General features: G+C 39.5%; 1 protein-coding gene across 2 annotated transcripts in view; it reads right to left on the bottom strand.

Moving 5' to 3' along the window:
• LOC127423577 (carbonic anhydrase 4-like) overlaps positions 1–20098 on the bottom strand; it is a 32683-nt gene extending 12585 nt beyond the window's left edge. The window contains exon 1 of one of the 2 annotated variants that reach the window (XM_051668010.1): positions 19979–20098. In XM_051668010.1, coding sequence (XP_051523970.1) covers positions 19979–20039 — 61 coding nt within the window. In that variant the 5' untranslated portion in view covers positions 20040–20098. The remainder of the gene's footprint in view (positions 1–19978) is intronic. The other variant, XM_051668020.1, reaches the window with a different exon arrangement.
• Positions 20099–23510: the final 3412 nt, after the last annotated feature.

The following is a 23510-nucleotide window of genomic DNA, read 5'->3' on the forward strand; positions in this document are numbered from 1 at the left end:
GACCAATTTCAGTCTTCCTAAGATCCAGAACCCTATGATCCAGACCCAGAACCAGACCAATACCAGATGAACCTAAGACCCAGACCAATACAAGACTCTCAAAAGTCCATATCAAATCCAGTCTTCCTAAGATCCAGAACCAGACTGACACCAGGCCCCTAAAGATCCAGGCCAATACCAGTCCTACTGAGATTCAGACCCAGTCCAAAACCAGACCTCCTAAAAAACAGACCTAGACCAATACCAGATCCCTTAAGACTGATCTCTGCCTGCATCACCTTGGTCTATTGATGGACTACACTCTTATAATGGAATACACAGACTATCAATTAATTGCCAACAAAAGCCTTCATCAGCCAACTAACAAAGGACAATGCATCAGTGTGAACTTCTGCAGTTAATCCAGGATGAATTTCATAGACATTAGTCATGAATCTTACAGTTCATACAAAATCTTTGTTTAAACACTGGCCCTTAACATTTACTTAGTTTACTCATTTTAAATCATGACTTGCACTGCACACAAATGACTAATATTAGCATTATATTCATGTTGTTTAACGGAACTGGCCTCCACAGTGAGTCTGGTTTCTCCCAAGGTTATTTTTCTCCATTAACCAATATCTTATGGAGTTTTGTGTTCCTTGCCATAGTCGCCTTTGGCTTGCTCACTGGGGTTCTAAATACAATTATTATTTAATTATTTATATTTATCCTCCTTTTTCCTACGTCCCGTGATGCTTAGCGAGAAATATGGGCATTACTTCCGTTGTCAAGTAAACACAGCTGTTGTTGCGGCGTACATCCATTCATTCTTTCGTTGTGGTAGTAAGATTTTTGAGGAGAGCGCGTATGATTTCGTATGGACATACATCAGTCACTATATTAGTGTGTTACTGAATGATAATATACTGCAAAAAAGTAATAAAGACAAAGAATGTGTTGGTATGTATGTGTGTATGTATGTACGTATTTGTATATGTGTATGTGTATGTATGTGTGTGTGTATATATATATATATATATATATATATAGTCTATTGTGTATTCTATATATACTTTTTTCTTTTCAATATTTATAAATTTTTTACTCAATTTTAATTATTTTTTAAAAGTTTTGTTTTTGTATTGTTGTGCACTGGAAGCTTCTGTCACCAAGACAAATTCCTTGTATGTGTAAGCATACTTGGCAATAAAGCTCATTCTGATTCTGATTCTGAAAGTGCAAAAAAAACCCCAAAAAACAGCACGCTGTTTCTCCCAGATGCCGTTGAGATTTAAACTAAGCACAAACGCAACGCAACAGTACCTGTGTTAGTTCAGCTTCAGATGTGTGTGCTTGTCAGATGTGTAATCGCTTTATCAAGTTTTCTGATCAGATGGTTATTTCCTTTTCAATCCACACGTAAATTTAAACATTTGTTCGCTGGGTGATTGACAGGTGAGGTGTGGTGCTTTGCTGCTGTCCGGGATGCATCAGGACGGCGTTTTAAACCTCAGATGCAATGTAGTATTGCCTCTGTATGTGTTTTTTTGTGATCCAATCACAAAACATTTTGCACCTTGTTTACAACTATATTTAGCGCTGACCATTTGCGATCGGATCATCTGAAACGCATCTTATTACCAGCTGTAAACAGGGTCTAAAATGACTGCAGCCAGTGCTAGGGAATACTGTAGAACAACTTCCGGCGGAAGTCCCACCCACATTTGTTTCCCCAGTAAGACCCCTAGGAAAAAAGTGGATACACAATTCACAAATTTACAATTTATCATATTTAATAAAACTACACAATGATGACACTAAGGGTACGTTTACACGACAACGATGTACTAAAAACGGAAAAGTTTTTGCTTTGCGTTTTTGAAAAGTTTCACGTACAGATGACAACGTTGTCAAAACGATCCCCATTCACACGGATCTGCGAAAACGACTAAAAGCGCTGTACTATGCATGCCAGGTCAGTAGTTGGCGATGTCACTTTGTAAAGAAACACTACGCGCCTGCGCACATAAGCACTCTTCCATAGAGCGGTGAATACAAACAATGAAGATGGTGACCGCTGGTCGTAGCAGTGATGCAGTAAATCTACACTTTGCTGGAGAAGCGTCAATAAACTCAAAATCTTGAGCAGCACAAACACAGTCCTGAAGTCCGCCATTGTAGTTTTTAATGTCTCGCGTGTTGTTTTGAAGTACTCGCGCGCATGCCTATAGACTGAACACGTAATACGCTTGCGCATGACATCATCGTTTTCACAAATTCGTTTTTGTACGTTTACACAGAGATGATAACGGCATCGTTTTCAAAAACTTGCACTTTGAAACCCTTTTTCAAAAGTTTGCGTTTTCAGGCCCCAAAACGCCGTTGTCGTGTAAACGAACAGCCAAAACGCATAAAAAGTTTTCCGTTTTAGTTGAAAATGTTGTCATGTAAACGGCCCCTAAGACTTTATAGATATTACAGTTTCATTTTTTGTTAATGCATGATTTTCTGTGACGCTGTTTTGAAACGATGTGTATTGTGAAAAACACTACACAAATAAAAATGACTTGACTTAAAATCCAGACCTATGCCAACCCTTTAGAACCAGACCAAGCCTAGACCCCTCGTGGTCTAAATCCAGACTTAGACATGTCAGTACAAAAAACAGACTGTCCATTTTAATTAACTGCTAGTTAATTAAATGGAGAACAATTTGTAGAAGCACTCATTTGGATCACTCAGTAATCAAATGTTTTCCTTATTGTCAGTCTTCTTATTTATTTATTTTTTTAGAAAAACAGAAATTCCACATTAATTGCAAAGAAAACTATACTTTTTACATTGTGAATAGGAAAATAATGTAACCATGGTAAACTTTGACCAAACATTTTAATGCACATTATTTTTCCCAATGCACTTAATGTGCATGATTTCTCATGGCAGTGTAAAAAGGGTAGTGTTCTTTGCCATTTACCATAAGTGTATTTTTCCCTGAAAAATACCAACTCAAGACACCCATTCAAGTTTTTTGTGCAAGTTTGTTGTATCTGAGGTACACCAAAGATGGAGACTTCTTTGCCCTTTAAGGATCCTGAAAAGATCCTAATCCAGGTGTTGGCTAACAAGGCAATAGGCCTAGACCCAGACCAAGGCTGCGTTTTTAGTAATCTTGAGAGGTCTGAAGACCAAGATAACAAGACCCAGACTCCAACACTTTCTCATTCCAAGTGTATGAATCTCCTCTTCCATTGTTTGGCTGTTGTGTTTTCCTCCCTTACAAAGAATTGTTCCAATGTCTCCAATCTATTAGTTGTTATTCTCCGCCATTCAAATGGCCCTAATACACAGGAACTGGTTTTCTATTGTTTGATAAATATAAAGACACACATGTTGAGGGTTCAGCACTCTATTTGTCTGTGTTATCTGCTTATAGAAGACCCTACCGGCCAAGCATCACAAGAGTCACTTTCTTGTTTCTTATTTTATTATTATTTCACAATAGACATGCATGTCTCCACCTCTGTAGTGGAGCAAATATTTTGACCATATCTCAGAAATCAAATATTTATGAAAAACATACATGCCATTGAAACAAATGGGTCAGGTCCCCTCGATTTGTTATGTTTGAGTTTGTCCAAAAGATTGAAGGCCAGCTTATGAAAGTGAACATTCTAGAGAGGCAGTGCCAGTTAAATGGGCACCACGGGCAGGTCTGTCTAACTGATTTTTATTCCCATAGAGACCAACGAATCATCAAACAGAATTTCTAACCGATACAGTACAGGCATGAAATTTTAGCTACCCTCATATACAACACATTATTTTAAGCAAGGAAATATCTGTGAACAAATTTGTTTACTCATTTCATATTCATTTTTGCAATAAAAAATGACTAATGTATGTTAATAATCTGGAACACACTTGACCCGTTCCAAAACCCGATGGTTCCTTTCTTCCATGGTACACAAAAGTGATTTTCCTATTAAAATCATGATTTAGATTTAGGGTATAAGATTAAACTTTATGGTTAGGTTTAGGTTTGGGTAAGGGGTTCAATTTAGGAAAATCGTAACAACAATGTTCGTTGGTTCGTTTATTTTTCTCTATGGGAGTCAAAGTCATACGTTTTCGTACAAACGATTTCGCCATCTTGTACTATTAATGTGACTTGTCATGTGAATGGGTTGACTGACAGACAGAAGATATTGAATGTTGTTATAAACTGAATAATTAAGTGATCCTACAATAGCAGTGTTTCCACTCTCGGGACAAATGAGGGCATGCTAGTGCGTGCCAGGGCCAGTTGCATTCCCACTGTCACTTCCGGGGCTTCATTGTGCAGCTTCGGGGGGTTTTTCGAGGCCAAACGCCAATGGCCTTTGGCACGCTCATTACCCTTGGGCCAAAGTAGGCCAACTAGGGAGTGAGGCGGGGTCAATGTCAAAGGCGGAGTTTCGCCGAACTTGCCAGTTTGTATATCCAGTGCACAATGGTAAATTACAAACACATTAAAATGCACAATGTACAAAGTGGTGCCCAAAGAAATTACTTTCCATGGTTCAAGATCATGGATGGTGTGCTGGGATATCGTCCCCTTGTTAGTGGAGAGACCATTTTGGGACGTCATGGCAGTTACAGTTAGTGAGTTGTCAACGCTAACTGATTTTGCTAGCTAGCTAATGTTTACAAAAGATATAAACTCGATATTCTAGATAACATGGTACCTCAGCTTGAGCTTCCCTCTTGCTAGTGAAATGGGTGGGGTGTGACGTTGGCACCAGGGCGGCGTGTTAAGGGCGGGTTTTAGGGCAGCATTGTAGGGCTATTGGTCTGATGGTGGGAACAGATTGATTTGTGTTTGCTGCTCAAGGTCCGAGGCTATTGGCCCCGCCTGGCTAGTTCATAGCCCTGGCTCCAACTGGTCCGATAGTGGAAAAGCAGCTAATAAGTCTTTATGATGTGTGTCAGCTCGATCTGCATTAAAATGTAGCCTGTATTCTAGCTAATGAGAGGTTTAAACACAATCTTGTGTGTTCTAGGCTTATTTGAAAGGTGTTTATTGTGTTTCAACTTGTTTTGAGAATGGCATACTTGGCTTTATTCGAAGATCTCTCTTTTTACATACAATAATCATTCAGTTTAATTATCAATGTAAGAAATATGTTTTTGAAAGTTCAAATAATCCATTCAAATTCACTTGGCTCAAAAATGGCCATGACTGATTTGGAGTGCATCAGTTTATCAGTTATCAGTTTGGTTTATATCCTCTGGGATAAGCAGGAAATGGTTTTGATTTAAATGAGGTGATATGTATTTTTTTTTTTTTAATCTTAATGAATCTAGTCTATCATTAACAGCGTTGAGTCCAAAGCATATGGTCACTATAGCACAATACCTGCCTGTTCACTGCGACGTGTTGATATGAATTAAAAAACAGCCCTTTGATCTACAGAGTGGCATGAGAAAGTAACAATAGGTCAATTTTTCAAAGGGGCCAAGGACTCTGAAATAGAGACACAAAAGTCATAGCAAAGAAAATAAATACTGTAATGTTTCATGCATATAAAAGAAAAGAAAAATCACGCAACGATACTGTGTGTTATCTGCTGGACTGCAGTAAGTCAGGGTATATATTATACACACAGAACTGGGTAATGTAGGTTAAAATCTGCTCAGGTAGTAAGAGTGTCCATGTTTACACAGCATGACTGATTTAAGTGAAGCATGACGCATTTTAGCTGCTACAGGCATATATTTGACAAAATATATCATATTTGTATTTTTAAGAGAAATCATACAGTTTGATATTCTTCACCAATGGTTCTTGACCCAAAAATGGGTCACAGGTCGGTTCTGATAGGGTCACAGATGGCAGAGAAAAACAATGCTAGATGCAAATAATAAAGTGCAACTAACCATATATTCAAGAATTGGTAGGATTGCAAAATAACTAGAATTTTAATGCTTCCATTCTTTTTTGTTGTTGACGTTAAAGGCCCTGCGTCCAATCAAACACTACAGTATTTTGGCGCACATTCATCTGTCACTTGATAGAACCTCATCAAATTAGACAGACACATGACATGCCCTCATCCTCATTTGGCCAAAGTGTAAAGCAGTAATCTCAGAAAGCACTGCAACTGGTTCAGTGAAACTTTTCATCCAAAATCTTGCATGAAGTTGAGGGAAATTATAAATATATTTTGTACAGAACTGAGGTATCAATAGAAACTGGCCCCATTTATTTAAACATGCATTATTTTACCCAATATTTGTGTTATGCATTTTTGGGCATTTTAGAGTATCATCAAAGTCCCTTTAAGGGAAGTATGGTCACTCTACAATTATATTCTATGCAGCAATTTTCTAGTCATGCAAGTACATACAGAGATCTCAGACAGTTGGTCATGTTCAAATAACATATTTTAAATCTGCAATAGAATCTGACAGTATCATAAATTGTGCTTCTTTAGCTCAAATCATGAAAAAACAAACAGACTGTAACAAGGAAGGACACCGGGAGCTGGATTCTTTAAGCACAGGTAGGGAACTTTTAATTGACCACTTCTCTGGTTTATAGCTTCACACTAACTCATCAGCTTCACACTAACACATCAGCTTCACAGCAAGGCTCTCAACCCAGACTCTCTCTCCCGATCTGGTGCTGGCATGGTCCTTTTATGCCGCTCTCCCCAATCTCACAGTAATTAGAGACAGGTGTTAGTCATAATTTAGCTCAGGTATATGCACCCTTACCACTCTCTCTCTCCCGACAGACGCTCGACCACGCCCCCGCTGTCACATATCCCCACCGCCCAACTCAGGCCGGGGAGACATCCGGACTGCTTACCACTCCCCCTCCATTTCTGGACAGGAAGTCGGCGACAGCCATCTGCGCTCCCAGTCTGTGGACCACCTTGAATTTAAAGAGCTGGAGTGCCAGATACCACCGGGTGATCTACGCGTTGATATCCTTCATGCGGTGGAGCCATTGGAGTGGGGTGTGATCTGAGCAGAGAGTGAAGGCCCGCCCCAGCAGGTTGTAACGGAGAGTGAGGACTGCCCACTTGATGGCCAGACAATCCTTTTCTACGGTGCTGTACTTTGTTTCCTTCAAGAAGAGCTTGCAGCTGATGTACAGCACCGGGCGCTCCTCCCCCTCCACCACCTGTGAGAGTACGGCCCCCAGCCCTCTGTCTGAAGCGTCTGTCTGTAATACAAAAGGGAGAGAGAAATTAGGCGCATGTAAAAACTGCGGCTTTAACCTGCGAAAACGCCTGTTGGCACTGCTCCGTCCATTGGACCAGGTCTGGAACTCCCTTTTTAGTGAGATCAGTCAGCGGGCTGGTGACGTCCGAATAGTTAGGCACAAATCTCCTATAATAGCCAGCCAGCCCCAGGAACTGTCTCACCCCCTTTTTGGTCTTGGGTCACGGGCAGGTCGCAATCGCCACCGTCTTGTCAATTTGGGGACACACCTGCCCATGGCCCAAATGGAACCCCAGATACCATACCTCCACCCACCCAATCACACACTTCTTAGGGTTTGCTGTGAGACCCACCCTCAGAACTGCCCTCAGATGCTGCGTATGCTGAATGCGGTCTCAGGATTCGGTCTATGAGGCGCTGAAACATGGCCGGAGCCCCAAACAAGCCAAACGGAAGTGTCACACAGTATGGAGAAAGCCATTTTTTCATGGGAAATTGGTGTCAAGGGGATCTGCCAATAATCCTTTGTCAAATCCAGTGTCGAGTAAAAATGAGCAGTGCCCAACCGATCGAGCAACTCATCAATACGAGGCATTGGGTAGGCATCAAATTTAGACATCGTGTTGACTTTTCTATAATCCACACAGAACTGTACAGACCCGTTGCACTTAGGCACCAGAACAACCGGTCTGGACCAGTCGCTGTGGGATTCCTCTATTACTCCCATATTGAGCATTGCATCCAATTCTTCCCAAACTATTTTTTTTAATGTTCAGGCAATCGGTAGGGACAGGTACGTACCACCACCCCCGGCTCAGTCTCGATGTGGTGTTGGATGAGGTTTGTGCGACCCGGTAGAGGGGAAAACACATCCACAAATTCTTGTTGTAGTTTGGCAACCTCTGCGAGTTGGTACGACGAGAGGTGGTCTCCACAAGTGACTGGGGTGACGTGATTGTGTTTTGTGTTTACCTCCGGCCCGAGCTCCGCCCTCTCTGGAACTGCATAGCCAACATCACCGGGGCCACCTCCCTCCACAATTTCAGGAGGTTGAGGTGATAAATTTGACGGGTGACCCCTCTATCAGTTCGCTTTACCTCATAATCGAGTTCCCCCACTTGTTGCGTGACCTCAAAGGGTCCTTGCCACTTGGCGAGTAATTTGGAGCTCGATGTAGGGAGTAATACGAGTACCTTATCTCCTGGTGCAAATTCCCTTAGCCGAGTTCCCCTGTTATACAGTCGGCTCTGTCATTCTTGAGCTTGGAGCAAATTCTCCTGTGTTAGTTGCCACAAGGTGTGCAGTTTTGCTCTAAGATCAAGAATGTACTGAATTTCATTCTTACTGTTCGAAGGTCCCTCCTCCCAAACTTGCATATGACATCAAGCACGCCACGCGGGTGCCCATACAGCAGCTCGAATGGGGGAAACCCAGTGGAGGCTTGCGGGACCTCTCGTACTGCGAATAACAGGGGATCAAGCCATTTGTCCCAATTTCTAGCATCCTCCTGCACAAACTTACGAATCCTGTTTTCAAGGGTTTTATTAAATCGTTCCACCAGGCCATCTGTTTGTGGATGGTAAATGCTGGTGCGGATCGATTTAATGCCCAATAATTCGTAAAGCTTGCGTAGTGTATGTGACATAAAGGTTGTGCCCTGATCGGTGAGGATTTCTTTCGGAATCCCCACCCAGGAGATTATTTTGAAGAGTGCCTCCGCAACACTACGTGCTGAGATGCTGCGTAGAGGCACTGCTTCCGGATATCGCGTTACATATTCCACTAGGACCAATACAAAGCGATGTCCATGTGCTGATCACTCTAATGGCCCAACGAGGTCCATGCCAATTCTCTCGAAGGGGACCTCGATCAGCGGAAGAAGGCGCAATGGCGCTTTTGAAGTGGCCAGTGGATTCACCAGCTGACCAGCTGCAGGTGGTGTGCAGCTGATGTGCCGCACACCACCTGTGGACATCGCCGCCGATGCCTGGCCAATAAAAACAGGCTATTAGGCTATTCAGTGTTTTTCTTTCCCCTAGATGACCCGCCTGGAACACCATTTCCCGACTGCTCCACGGTATTAAGAGCTGGGTTGTATCTTCCTTTGTTTGAGCGTCCTGCGTCACTCTATACAACCGCTTGTTTATAATTGTGAAATAAGGATATGAAAGTGCGACATTCGGCTGGAGTTGTTGACCATCGATCACTGTCGCTTGGTCAAAAGTATGCTTGAGGGTTTCGTCTCGTGACTGTTCCAAAGGAAAATCCCCTTCGGGAAATCCCCTGAGGATGGGAGGGGCTGCAGCCTCTCTCCCCCTCATGTCATCCTGACATGGAGCTGATGAAGACGACCCCGGCTCCGCCTCCCCTTCCAGAGCGTCACACATTTCACATCTCGTCGCTTTTGTGCAGGACCCATCTGCGCATATTCCCTTGAATACATTTCTGAATTCAGGCCAATTAGTCCCCAAAATCAGCGGATGGGTGAGGCGGGAACTAAACACAGCCTCCACTCTATGCTTTGTTCCCTTAAATTTAATAACAAGGGTCACCACAGGGTAGTTGTGAATATCCCCATGTACGCATTTCACCCTCACCCTTTTAGTTGTGCCCAAAGCCTCGTGTTGAACCAAGCATTGGTGGATAGTGGCCTGTGGTGCGTCGGGGATCCCCGCAATGCCAGCAGGCCGGCCCAGGCGCTACACTCACATATGTGGGGGCAGGTACATCCGCCTGAGGGGGAGAGTGGGTAGACCCTGAAGTCTCCGGGAAAGGGATAAACCGGTGCAAGCGAGGAGCCGGCTTTGGCAGCGGGTTTCCATGCCTCCAGGGTGCAGGAAAAGGGCCTAGAGAGAGGACAGAGTGAGAGGGGAGATGGGAGTGGAAAGAGACGGGAGAAAACACAGGGGGAGGGGAGAGAGAGAGAGAGGGCTCTCCTCCATGCTTGGGCATGGCGCCATATGGTCCTCCGCCAGCTGGACCGCTTCCTCCAGCGATGCCAGGTGATGGCACTGGACCTACTCCGCAATCCCATCTGGAAGCCGGTGGGTCAGCTGTTCCAGCACCACTTGGTCGACCACTCCCTCGACGTCGTGGTCCCCCGCCAGCAGCCATTTCTGGCAGGCATCACGGAGCCGCTGAGAAAAGGCAAACGGGTAACAGCCCCTTCCAACTCCATCGAGCGGAACAGTTGACGGTATTGCTCTGGGTTCCAGCCGACCCACTGCAGGATGGTCTTCTTCAGGTCACTGTAGACCAGGAGATTAGCCCCTGGCAGTTGTTGTGCTGCAAGCTGGGCTTCCCCGGACAGCAGAGGGATGAGCCGGGTCACCCACTGAGCATGCGGCCAGCCCCAGATTTCAGCGGTTCGCTCAAACATGTTCAGGAAGGCTTCAGGGTCGTCTTCCACCCCCATCTTCAACAGCATGGGTGGGGGCAGGGGGCTGCTGTTGTCTGGGGTCGCTGCCAGGGCTTTCTCCTGGGTGAGAAGGCGCCGAATGACCTGCCGGTCCTCTGCCTGAACTCTAAGGACCTCATGGAAGCGGCGTTCTTGATCCTGGCGGAGTTCAAGCAGAGCCTGTTGGTGGGTGTGATGTAGGTTGGCGAGGGACTTGATGATGTCGGACAACGGGAAGGACTCCATGGGGCGTGCAGTCTTCAAATTAGGTCCCGGGTTTCGGCACCAGTGTAACAAGGAAGGACACCGGGAACTGGATTCTTCAAGCACAGGTAGGGAACTTTTAATTGACCACTTCTCTGGTTTACAGCTTCACACTAACTCATCAGCTTCACACTAACTCATCAGCTACACACTAACTCATTAGCTTAACACTAACACATCAGCTTCACACTAACACATCAGCTTCACAATAACACATCAGCTTCACAGCAAGACTCTCGACCTAGACTCTCTCTCCTGATCTGGCACTGGCATGGTCCTTTTATGCCGCTCTCCCCAATCTCACTGTAATTAGAGACAGGTGTTAGTCATAATTTAGCTCAGGTGTATGCACCCTTACCGTTCTCTCTCTCCCGACAGACGCTGGACCACGCCCCCGCTGCCACACAGACATTAAGTCTGATCCAACTAATGTGCATGCATTTTATCAAGTAAACTGACAGGCTATGTCTCTATCAAAAAGGTTATTGGCTCACGTTATGATTTCTCCCATACATAATTTCTCTGGTATCATGTTGTAAGACTTAAACTGGATGGACAAAAACACCTCATAAATTCTTAAAAAAAAGTGTTTGTGTTCCGCAGAAGAGAGAAAGTGTTTCATTCACATCTTCTTTCTTTATGTCTTCATTCCTTCATTTCATTTGGTTTGAGACTGCATTTACAAGCTGTTATTATGCAATTCATTAGTATTCAAGCATGTAAATATTCCAGGATCTTAAATCTGTCCTCTTGAGTGATTAAAATGTCAGGGGTGCATATTACACTATCTGCATTGACTACACTCACAGAATTTTTAAAAAGTCACAACGCTGCATGCTATAGCAGAGCTTCAATTGGTATGGTGCCATACAGCAATGTAAACTATGCAGACAATAATTTTTTAATACGTATATAATATTATTGGACAAAAGAAAATAGCTTTAGCCGAATAAAAAAAAAAAGAAATATGACGTGAACCACTTTTGCTATTTTCCATCAGTTTTGTTTTTGCTGAAATGTAATAGGCTTCATAAAAAATTCTGGGGCTTGCATGTATCCCAGGCTTTCACACCCTGTACCCATTAAAAGGGATAGTTCACTCAAAATGTACATGTTGTTTCAAACCCGTATGAGTTTATGCTTCCGTGAAACGCTAAAGGAAATATTAGACGGCATGTTAGGGACTGACATTGAATGGAAAACAGGTGCAATGAAAGTAAACGGTGACTAAGGCTGTCAGTCCCTATCGTTCTGCCTTTTGTGTGGTGAGGTAATGTACATGTGAATGAGGATATGAGTTAATGATGTCAGAATTTTCACTTTTGGGTGAACTATTCCTTTATTGTAAAGGCAAGCTCACTTTGCTTCCTCTTATTTTATTACTGCTTACATCAATTACTACCACAGCAGTCCATGCAACCACTAAACGTGCAATTTATGAGCCATGTTGACATTTTATTGAGATAATTAATTAATTAAATCTGCTTTAAGTTATTTACAGTTCACTTATTACAGGTTCAGTCTCTCTGGAGTAACCTTAGGGCACATCTGTTGATCAAGGGCACAATGGTGTTTCCATCTACCATCCCAGATTTCACCTGTCGACTACACCAATGCATATTACTTATCAGTTAATTAACTGATAATCAGCTACCAGAACTACAATATGAAGATTAAAGCAATAATGTGTGAGTTCTATCTTGAAGTGCTTATATACAGTACATATCTGAAAATGGCTCTTAGTTTTGAGACGCCTCTTTGTGCAGTCAAGACGCACATCAAATCCATTTTTGACATTATTCACAGCAGTGCCATCTTTGATTTTTGGTGGGAATGACAACAAGGCTGTGAGGGATAAACATACAGTCTCGTCAATGGGTTGTAAAATTGTTTAAAGTGTTTTTGGATCGTTCCACTGTGCTCAGTCCACTGCTCTTTACCCTGCTGACTCATGACTGTGCTGCAAAGTACAGTTCAAATCACATCCTCAAGTTTGCTGATGACACTACAGTTGTGGGCCTCATCAGCAACAATGAGTCAGCGTACAGAGAGGAGGTGAACCAGCTCGCAGAATGGTGTAGAGACAACAATCTATTTCTTAATGTTGATAAGACTAAAGAGATGATTGTTGACTTCAGGAGGACCCAAGCAGACCACTCACCACTGCACATCAACGGATCAACTGTGGAGAGAGTCAAAAGCTCCAAGTTTCTTGGTGTGTATATGTCGGAGGACCTCTCCTGGACTCTTAACACCACCTGCCTAGCCAAGAAGGCCCAGCAGCGCCTCCACTTCCTGCGGAGGCTGAAGAAAGCCAAACTCCCCCCTCCCATCCTCACCACCTTCTACAGAGGGATGATAGAGAGCATCCTGACTGTCTCACCGTGTAGTACGGGAACTGCACAGCCTCCGACCGCAAGACCCTACAGCGAATTGTGAGAACAGCTGAAAAGATCATCGGAGACTCTCTACCAACCATCGACACCACATACAACAACCGCTGCTTCCGCAAAGCCACCAGTATTGCGGACGACCCCTCTCACCCCTCTCATGGACTCTGCACCCTCCTGCCATCTGGCAGAAGGTACAGGAGCATCTGTGCCACCACCAGCAGACTCCGCAACAGTTTCTTCCCTGAGACAGTCAGATTACTCAACACCCTGCTGCCTCCCAATGCTCACCTGGCCTAGTCAAACACCTAACCCAGTATCACTCAAAAACATTGTACACCTGCACTTTACAAAGCTGCATCAGTCACTTATTATTATGGAACTCATTTATGCTATACTTTTGCTATACCGAAATATACATATATATATATATATATATATATATATATATATATATATATATATAATTATGCTATACATATGCTGCTACACTACAAAATAGTTTACAGTCTATAGCTCATTTCTGTGTATTTATTGTCCTATGTATCTATTGTTATGTTCTGTGTATTTATTGTCCTGAACTCTGTTGTGTATTACACTTTATGTAGTTTTGCGTACTGTTCTGTGTTGCACCATGGTCCTGGAGTAACATTCATTCCAATCTATATAAGCTATATAGAGGAATGACAATAAAAACCCACTTGACTTGACTTGAAACATTGAAAAAAATATCTTTTGAAAGATTTGTGGACAAAAAACTCACGAGTTGCAGAAAATTAGATGTGATCTAGGAGCTTTTTGACAGCTTTTTACAGTGCATGTCATTTAAAAGATGGTAAGTCTATCCCTTAAGGTTAATTTATACTTACTGGGCGAACAGGCTTCGCTTAGGTTGCCTAAAAATGATGACAAAATGCAGTGCCATTTTTGTTGTTCGTTTGGTGAGATTTCTCCTGTTCGCTGACATCTCTGAAATTCTTGACCCAAGAGAACTCGGCTGGTCAAAGAGCGTTGATGACTGGTTAAAACTATTCGTGGGTGTGGTTTGGACCGGATGCTTCGTGCATGTCAGCTGAGGAGTTGTGACCTAGGTCGTTAAAATGGAAAACTTTGAAGCTTGTCTCTCCGAGATTGTGCAGAAGTATAATTTTTTACATGATTTGCAACACAAACTCTACAAAGACAGCACGGCCACGACAAATGAATGTAGAGAGAACTGAGTTTTTAAAAGTGAAAGGGGCCGTGACAAGTTTAATAAAGCAAAGAAGCGACACAGTGCTAAAAGCGGTGGTCCACGGAGAGAAAAACCTGCATTATTGGTTTTACTTGTGGCTGGAACAGTACGTTAAACACCGTGAAATCACCCTAAACGAACAAATTTTTAAACGATGTAGCGCGTACTATAAACAGCGGCTTCGTTCACCTAGGGTGCTTTAGTTCGTCCAGGAGAAAAAAGTTCAGCTTCTTCCAAAATATAAACCAGGCTTTACAGCCTTGTTGTTATTCCTGCCAATAATCAAAGATGGCGCTACTGTGAATAAGGTGTATTGACATTTTATTGACAAAGCTATAGTATCTGGACACTGAAGTCACATTTCAAGGCCCAAACATACTCTATGCAAGTACGTGAACGCAGACGCACCTTGCTAAGCAAGCTCGATTTCATGTGTCTTGCGTTGTGAAATGTGTCTGTGCTCAAAGTACACGCTGCATTCTCAGCGTTGCCACAAGGGGTGCTATAACAGATTTTCCTCTTTTTTTTTACCTTATTTTCATCCTGCCTCTGAAGGAAGCATTTTCCTGGTTTCGGAAATGGAGCTATAATATACTGGTATAAAAAAATCTATTGCGGACTTGTGGTCTGATGTTTGTAACCGCCAGCGCAACGCAAGAGCGCACATAGTGTATGTACAACGGGACCACATGTTGGCCATGCATTGGCCAAGCGCTCGCGTTTGCGTATTTGTGCATGATTATGTTTCGGCCTTAAATGTGTGAACATCATAACGTTACGTCTCTTTTTTGAACCATTTTTGCTCAGTGAATTTTTTAATCAACTGGTGTCAGGTGATTTCACTCAGGTGTCTTGGCACAGTGACCACAGGTGTCAAGGGGGCTTAAAAGTAGCCTACATTTTCAAACATTAAATGGTGGTGTAGTGGACTAAAGCACTGAACTGGTAAGTGGAAGGTTGCTGGTTCAATCCCCACAGCCACCACCATTGTGTCCTTGAGCAAGGCACTTAACTCCAGGTTACTCCAGGGGGATTGTCCCTGTAATAAGGGCACTGTAGGTTGCTTTTGATATAAGTGTCTGCCAAATGCATAAATGTAATGTAAAAGTTAATTACAAGTTAGTCAGAGTGTGCAATGTCAATTGGAGCTAAATAGAAACTTTCAGCACAGAAATCAGTTTGGCTGACAAGGTAAACAAAGTGAAAGTATACTGTTTGAGCACTTTGCGTCAGAATCATTACTGGATGAAACATTGGCAAAATGTTAATACTACCATTATTCTTCACTTTAATATAAACTTACACATCATAAATACAGTACATCACAAAACGTAAGCATTTTGAAAACAATTTTAAACATTTGAGGCACCAAGAAGACATCTTGGTTTGCACAAAAGAAACCTCATCAGATTTCGTGTTGATAATGTCCTACAGTCAACCCCGCTGAAAGTCAATGTATAATTTGCGCCCTGAATAGAGGTGTGGCTCCAGTAATGAAAGCTGCCGCATCGGGATGTTTCTCTGTGTTATTGGTGCCTTGACTCGACCATATTGCATTTGAAACTAGTCTGAATGCGTTCTAGATGATTAAAAAGCTAGTCCTACATGAGGAGCGGAAATACGACGGCGTTTTAGAGCCACGTAAAAAAAATTACCAATGTAAGATTTCGAGAATAAAGTCAAGATGACCAGAAACAGCGCGTCATTATCAAAACGACTGAATTTAGTTAAATCATACTTTAGTATAGGATTTAGCAACAAAGAAATCCTTTTTCATCTTTTGGCACATCAGCACGAAGTTATTATTGGGATCCAGACACTGCAGCAGTTATGAACTGAATTAATTCTGGAGAAAGAACCAGACAGATGTTAGCACAGTCCCGCTCGGCGTGGGTGATGCTTGGGCTGGGTTTCCCGAAGCTCTAAGTTGAACGTTAGTAGTACTTAAATTGTACTTACTACAGCACGTTTCCCAAAAGCATCATTATCTAAGTAGCACATAAAGTAACTATGTAGCTCTAAGTAGCTATGACTTTATTCTCATAATTTTGATTTTATTCTCAAAATATTACCACTTTAATCTCGTAGTGATGACTTTATTCTCAAAATATTACCACTTTAATCTCGTAGTGATGACTTTATTCTCATAATTTTGATTTTATTCTCAAAATATTACCACTTTAATCTCGTAGTGATGACTTTATTCTCAAAATATTACCACTTTAATCTCGTAGTGATGACTTTATTCTCATAATTTTGATTTTATTCTCAAAATATTACCACTTTAATCTCATAGTGATGACTTTATTCTCATAATTTAGATTTTATTCTCAAAATATTACCACTTTAATCTCGTAGTGATGACTTTATTCTCATAATTTTGATTTTATTCTCAAAATATTACCACTTTAATCTCGTAGTGATGACTTTATTCTCAAAATATTACCACTTTAATCTCGTAGTGATGACTTTATTCTCATAATTTAGATTTTATTCTCAAAATATTACCACTTTAATCTCTTAATTATGACTTTATTCTTGAAATATTACCACTTTAATCTCGTAGTGATGACTTTATTCTCATAATTTTGATTTTATTCTCAAAATATTACCACTTTAATCTCATAGTGATGACTTTATTCTCATAATTTTAACTTTATTCTCGAAATATTACCACTTTAATCTCATAGTGATGACTTTATTCTCATAATTTTAATTTTATTCTCAAAATATTACCACTTTAATCTCGTAGTGATGACTTTATTCTCATAATTTTAATTTTATTCTCAAAATATTACCACTTTAATCTCGTAGTGATGACTTTATTCTCATAATTTTAACTTTATTCTCAAAATATTACCACTTTAATCTCTTAATTATGACTTTATTCTTGAAATATTACCACTTTAATCTCGTAGTGATGACTTTATTCTCATAATTTTGATTTTATTCTCAAAATATTACCACTTTAATCTCTTAATTATGACTTTATTCTTGAAATATTACCACTTTAATCTCATAGTGATGACTTTATTCTCATATTTTTAACTTTATTCTCAAAATATTACCACTTTAATCTCGTAGCGATGACTTTATTCTCATAATTTTAACTTTATTCACGAAATATTACCACTTTAATCTCGTAGCGATTACTTTATTCTCATAATTTTAACTTTATTCTCGAAATATTACCACTTTAATCTCATAGTGATGACTTTATTCTCATAATTTTGATTTTATTCTCAAAATATTACCACTTTAATCTTGTAGTGATGACTTTATTTTCATAATTTTGACTTAATCTCAAAATATTATGACTTTAATCTCGTAGTGATGACTTTATTTTCATAATTTTGATTTTATTCTCGAAATATTACCACTTTAATCTCTTAGTGATGACTTTATTCTCATAATTTTAACTTTATTCTCGAAATATTACCACTTTAATCTCCTAGTGATGACTTTATTCTCATAATTTTAACTTTATTCTCAAAATATTACCACTTTAATCTCTTAGTGATGACTTTATTCTCATAATTTTAACTTTATTCTCAAAATATTACCACTTTAATCTCATAGTGATGACTTTATTCTCATAATTTTAACTTTATTCTCAAAATATTACCACTTTAATCTCTTAGTGATGACTTTATTCTCATAATTTTAACTTTATTCTCAAAATATTACCACTTTAATCTCTTAGTGATGACTTTATTCTCATAATTTTAACTTTATTCTCAAAATATTACCACTTTAATCTCTTAATTATGACTTTATTCTTGAAATATTACCCCTTTAATCTCATAGTGATGACTTTATTCTCATAATTTTGATTTTATTCTCAAAATATTACAACTTTAATCTCATAGTGATGACTTTATTCTCATAATTTTAACTTTATTCTCAAAATATTACCACTTTAATCTCTTAATTATGACTTTATTCTTGAAATATTACCCCTTTAATCTCATAGTGATGACTTTATTCTCATAATTTTGATTTTATTCTCAAAATATTACCACTTTAATCTCGTAGCGATGACTTTATTCTCATAATTTTAATTTTATTCACGAAATATTACCACTTTAATCTCGTAGCGATGGCTTTATTCTCATAATTTTAACTTTATTCACGAAATATTACCACTTTAATCTCGTAGTGATGACTTTATTCTCATAATTTTGATTTTATTCTCAAAATATTACCACTTTAATTTCGTAGTGATGACTTTATTCTCATAATTTTAACTTTATTCTCGAAATATTACCACTTTAATCTCATAGTGATGACTTTATTCTCATAATTTTGATTTTATTCTCAAAATATTACCACTTTAATCTTGTAGTGATGACTTTATTTTCATAATTTTGACTTAATCTCAAAATATTATGACTTTAATCTCGTAGTGATGACTTTATTTTCATAATTTTGATTTTATTCTCGAAATCTTAGAATTAATTTATTTTCCTCGTGGCACTATAACGCCGTCATACAGAACAGATAGCGTGTCCTTGAGGGAAAGCTCCTCTTTCCTCCTGTAGATGACGAGGAAGAGTCAGTGCACAGGATTTATTTTTCCCTCATGGACTTTTCTAGGTGATACGAGGTTTGTGCATCACATGACAGCGAAGGTCCTGCTGCTAAATGTATACATTTATAAGATAAATAACCCTCCGACAGCATAGGTAAGAAACAAATTGCTATTTAAATCGGCTAATATTAGATTTAAATGTATACTCCGACATGCAAATGCTTTAATTTAGCAAAAAAAAACTAAATTTATGTTTTGATTTTTTATCAACTTTAATTACATTTTTAAATGAGTTTGATGAATCGGCAAACAGTGGAGGCGTCCTTATTTTGGTTTCTGAATAAAATATAATGATCGGTTTTGTTTTGTTATCCATTTATTGTAGATATTACCATTTTGTGAAAAATAAAAATAAAATAATGCATGATAAAAACATGATAAAGTCAAATATCGGTTTCTGTTATTTTCCCTGAAGTTGTTGTGAACGAGTGACGCTTTTAACTGCCTTGAATTCTAAAGTAATTGTTAAACAATTAAAGTTAGATATGTTAATCACCCGCTTATTTAATGCTGTAAAATCATTTGCATCCACTCTCAAAAAAGCATAGAAGCAATTTGTAAACCTTATTGTTTGCGCAATTAAATTAAAATGTATTAATGCATCGTTTCGCATGAATGAAAATAATAATGCGACTTTGCACAAAAATAAATAAATAAATAAATAAAAAACATTTCAGTACTAATACATTTAGTGTCTAAGATAAGTTCAATTTAATGTGATCACGAAATGCATAATGTACAAATTAACATGGTCGTTAATGTTACCTGCAAGGCATCTAAAGCATATATATTTTCAGTTTTAAATACACCGCATTACAACTTGGATTTGCGTATATAATGCATTAAAGACATACACACACCTTTGCAGCATCTTTCATTATAGGCTACAATGAATCTTGTGGACTCACCTGCACCGGTGCATAAATGCAGAATCAATGACAGAAGATAAGATGAAAGCAGACACTGCATTGTGAATGTCCTGTGATACCAGCAATGAAACTGGAATTAATGTGACCCTTTTGAGTGATCAGCTCTTATATACTTATTTATCTATCAATGGACAGGATGAGAGTCTGGTGGCCCCTCCCATCACACATTCCTCTGATATTGAGAGTCACTCCTAACACTTTACATCACAGTGCATGCTGCACACTTTTACATGTTAGCAAAATTAATAACAATAAAAACAAATATCAGTCTGTCTGTCAATCATCTATCTAGCTATCTATCATCTATCTATCTATCTATCTGTCTGTCTGTCTGTCTGTCTATCTATCTGTTTGTTTGTCTGTCTGTCTGTCTTCTATCTATATATCTGTCTGTCTGTTTATCATCTATCTATCTGTCTGTCTATCTATCTATCATCTATCTGTCTGTCTGTCTGTCTATCTATCTATCTATCTATCTATCTATCTATCTATCTGTCTGTCTGTCTATCATCTATGTCTATCTATCTGTTTGTTTGTCTGTCTGTCTATCATCTATCATCTATGTCTATCTATCTATCGGTCTGTCTGTCTATCTATCTGTCTGTCTGTCTGTCTATCATCTATCTGTCTGTCTGTCTGTCTGTCATCTATCTATCTATATTTTGGAGCGTATTTGTAAGCAAACTTGCCAAACATATTCATAAAATAAGTTATACTCTGTCACTGAATATGGTAGATGTAGAAGATTGCATTACAATTTAGATGTCAGTTGAATGGGGCAGCCGGGTTTTCTGTAATAAACAATATACAGCTCTGGAAAAAACTAAGAGACCACTGCAAAATGATAAGTTTCTCTGGATTTACTATTTATAGGTATGTGTTTGAGTAAAATGAACATTTTTGTTTTATTCTATAAAGTACTGACAACATTTCTCCCAAATTCCAAATATAAATATTGTCATTTAGAGCATTTATTTGCAGAAAATGACAACTGGTCAAAATAACAGAAAAGATGCAGTGTTTTCAGACCTCGAATAATGCAAAGAAAACAAGTTCATATTCATATTTAAACAACACAATACTAATGTTTTAACTTAGGAAGAGTTCAGAAATCAATATTTGATGATCTGGGGGTGCTTCAAGGCTGGAATCGGGCAGATTTGTCTTTGTGAAGGACGCATGAATCAAGCCACTTACAAGGTTATCCTGGAAGAAAACTTGCTTCCTTCTGCTCTGACAGTGTTCCCCAACTCTGAGGATTGGTTTTCCCAGCAGGACAATGCTCCATGCCACACAGCCAGGTCAATCAAGGTGTGGATGGAGGAGCACCGGATCAAGACCCTGTCATGGCCAGCCCAATCTCCAGACCTGAACCCCATTGAAAACCTCTGGAATGTGATCAAGAGGAAGATGGATGGTCACAAGCCATCAAACAAAGCAGAGCTGCTTGAATTTTTGCATCAGGAGTGGCATAAAGTCACCCGACAGCAATGTGAAAGACTGGTAGAGAGCATGCCAAGGGTTATTCCACCAAATATTGATTTCTGTTGTTTATAAATGAATATGAACTTGTTTTCTTTGCATTATTTGAGGTCTGAAAACACGGCATCTTTTTTGTTATTTTGACCAGTTGTCATTTTCTGCAAATAAATGCTCTAAATGACAATATTTCTATTTGGAATTTGGGAGAAATGTTGTCAGTACTTTATAGAATAAAACAAAAATGTTCATTTTACTCAAACACATACCTATAAATAGTAAATCCAGAGAAACTGATCATTTTGCAGTGGTCTCTTCATTTTTTCCAGAGCTGTATATATATATATAAAATTCACTGGTGTGTTTGATATTTTGAGCTATAGTTTTTCATAATGATGTTACGTTGAGAAGTAACTAATTAAGGACCCCTTAACAACTTGCAGACTGTACATGATCCCACTTATTACATGGCTACTAACCAAATAAATAAATAATTGGACATGCAACATTGATAAATGAGTTGGAATTATTTTATTCGCTTACTTGTAGAGATCGCACAATGATACGAGAAGTAGGAAAGATGACTTGCGGTCCAATATGTCTTAATCGCGGGATGTGCGGTTTAATCAGAAATATCAGACTGCTAGATGGCGCCATTGACCAATCAGAATTGCGTATTCCAGAGACCCGTGTAATAATACATGATATTGCAAGTTACTCAGTTATTAGTCATACAGCAGGGACAGCCCACCAGGAACTCAAAAGGATCACGGTAATTCCTGAATTCATGATTCACCACTACCTTTAAGGAAAGATATCTTTGGCAGCACACAACAGTCTGTGCCAACAAAAAAACAGTCCAGCAGTCTTAGGTCATTAGTGGTTAAAAACAACTGTATGCAATGCTGGAAATATAATTTCCCACGTCAAAGCATGAATAACCTCTAAATGGCACTTGTGAATGTTCCTTCAGCAGTTCAGTTCCAGCCCTTGGACATTTATCTTTAGAAAATGAGGAAAATGCTTTCAGGAAGTAGGAAGTGTCATATTATTGTTATTGTTTTATTTTTACAGCATCCCCTTGTATCAAATGTTTTATCTAATGTAGCCTTCTGTAAAGACATCTTTTTATAGCTTTGTTTTGTGCCGTTTGTTAATTTGTGTGTTTGTGAGTCACACACTTGATAGCCAATGATGTGAGATTACCATATACTCAATAAAGCACACCTGCTCACTTGCTTTTCCTACAATCTCAGTGGCACTGGCTTCGCCAATACATTAACGTACCATTATGTAAAAAGAGTGAAAGAAAAAGAGAAACTATGGCTTTGGCGACACCTTGTGGTTAGAGAAGCGAAGACTCAACTCAACTCAAAACGGTTCAATATGATCATTGTCCAACATAATGCTAATGTAGGCTAATAATAGCAGTATTAACAAGAAAAAGAGAAAAGCATTCACTGTCCTCGGCTGGATGATTTTAGTAGCTGTAAGCCCAATACATTTCAGTTCTACTTTTCACTCAAACTCTGACTGTATCGAATTTGTATGTATATCTAATAATCACACATTAAAGATGTGAATAGTTGAAGTACTTTTCTTTTTCTTTAGAATACTTTTTAAATAAAGGAGTGTTTTAAATGTATTTATTTTTCAGTGATTGGAGTGCCGTGGGGGAAAAGTTTTGGAACCATAGTGGTAGTAATGGGAGAGAAGCTTTCTGAGACTTTGAACAAAGTCTTTCTAGCAGTCCACTGTCGACTGTCGGTCATCTTTGGAACGCTCTCGGGAGGTTATTTCCAGTCATGACAGTGCAGCTCCTATCTACATGAATGGAGAAAGACCAAAATCTACTAAAGAGTTTGTCAAGATTACGATCAAAGAACACACTTCAGGCTATCACCCCTGGAGTTCGCTAGTTTGAATTCAGGGCGTGCTGATTGACTCCAGCCAGGTCTCCTAAGCAACCAAATTGGCCCGGTTGCTAGGGAGGGTAGAGTCACATGGGGTAACCTCCACGTGATCGCCATAA

The sequence above is a fragment of the Myxocyprinus asiaticus genome, chromosome 3, assembly GCF_019703515.2.
Source record: "Myxocyprinus asiaticus isolate MX2 ecotype Aquarium Trade chromosome 3, UBuf_Myxa_2, whole genome shotgun sequence".
Taxonomy (NCBI): Eukaryota; Metazoa; Chordata; class Actinopteri; order Cypriniformes; family Catostomidae; genus Myxocyprinus; species Myxocyprinus asiaticus.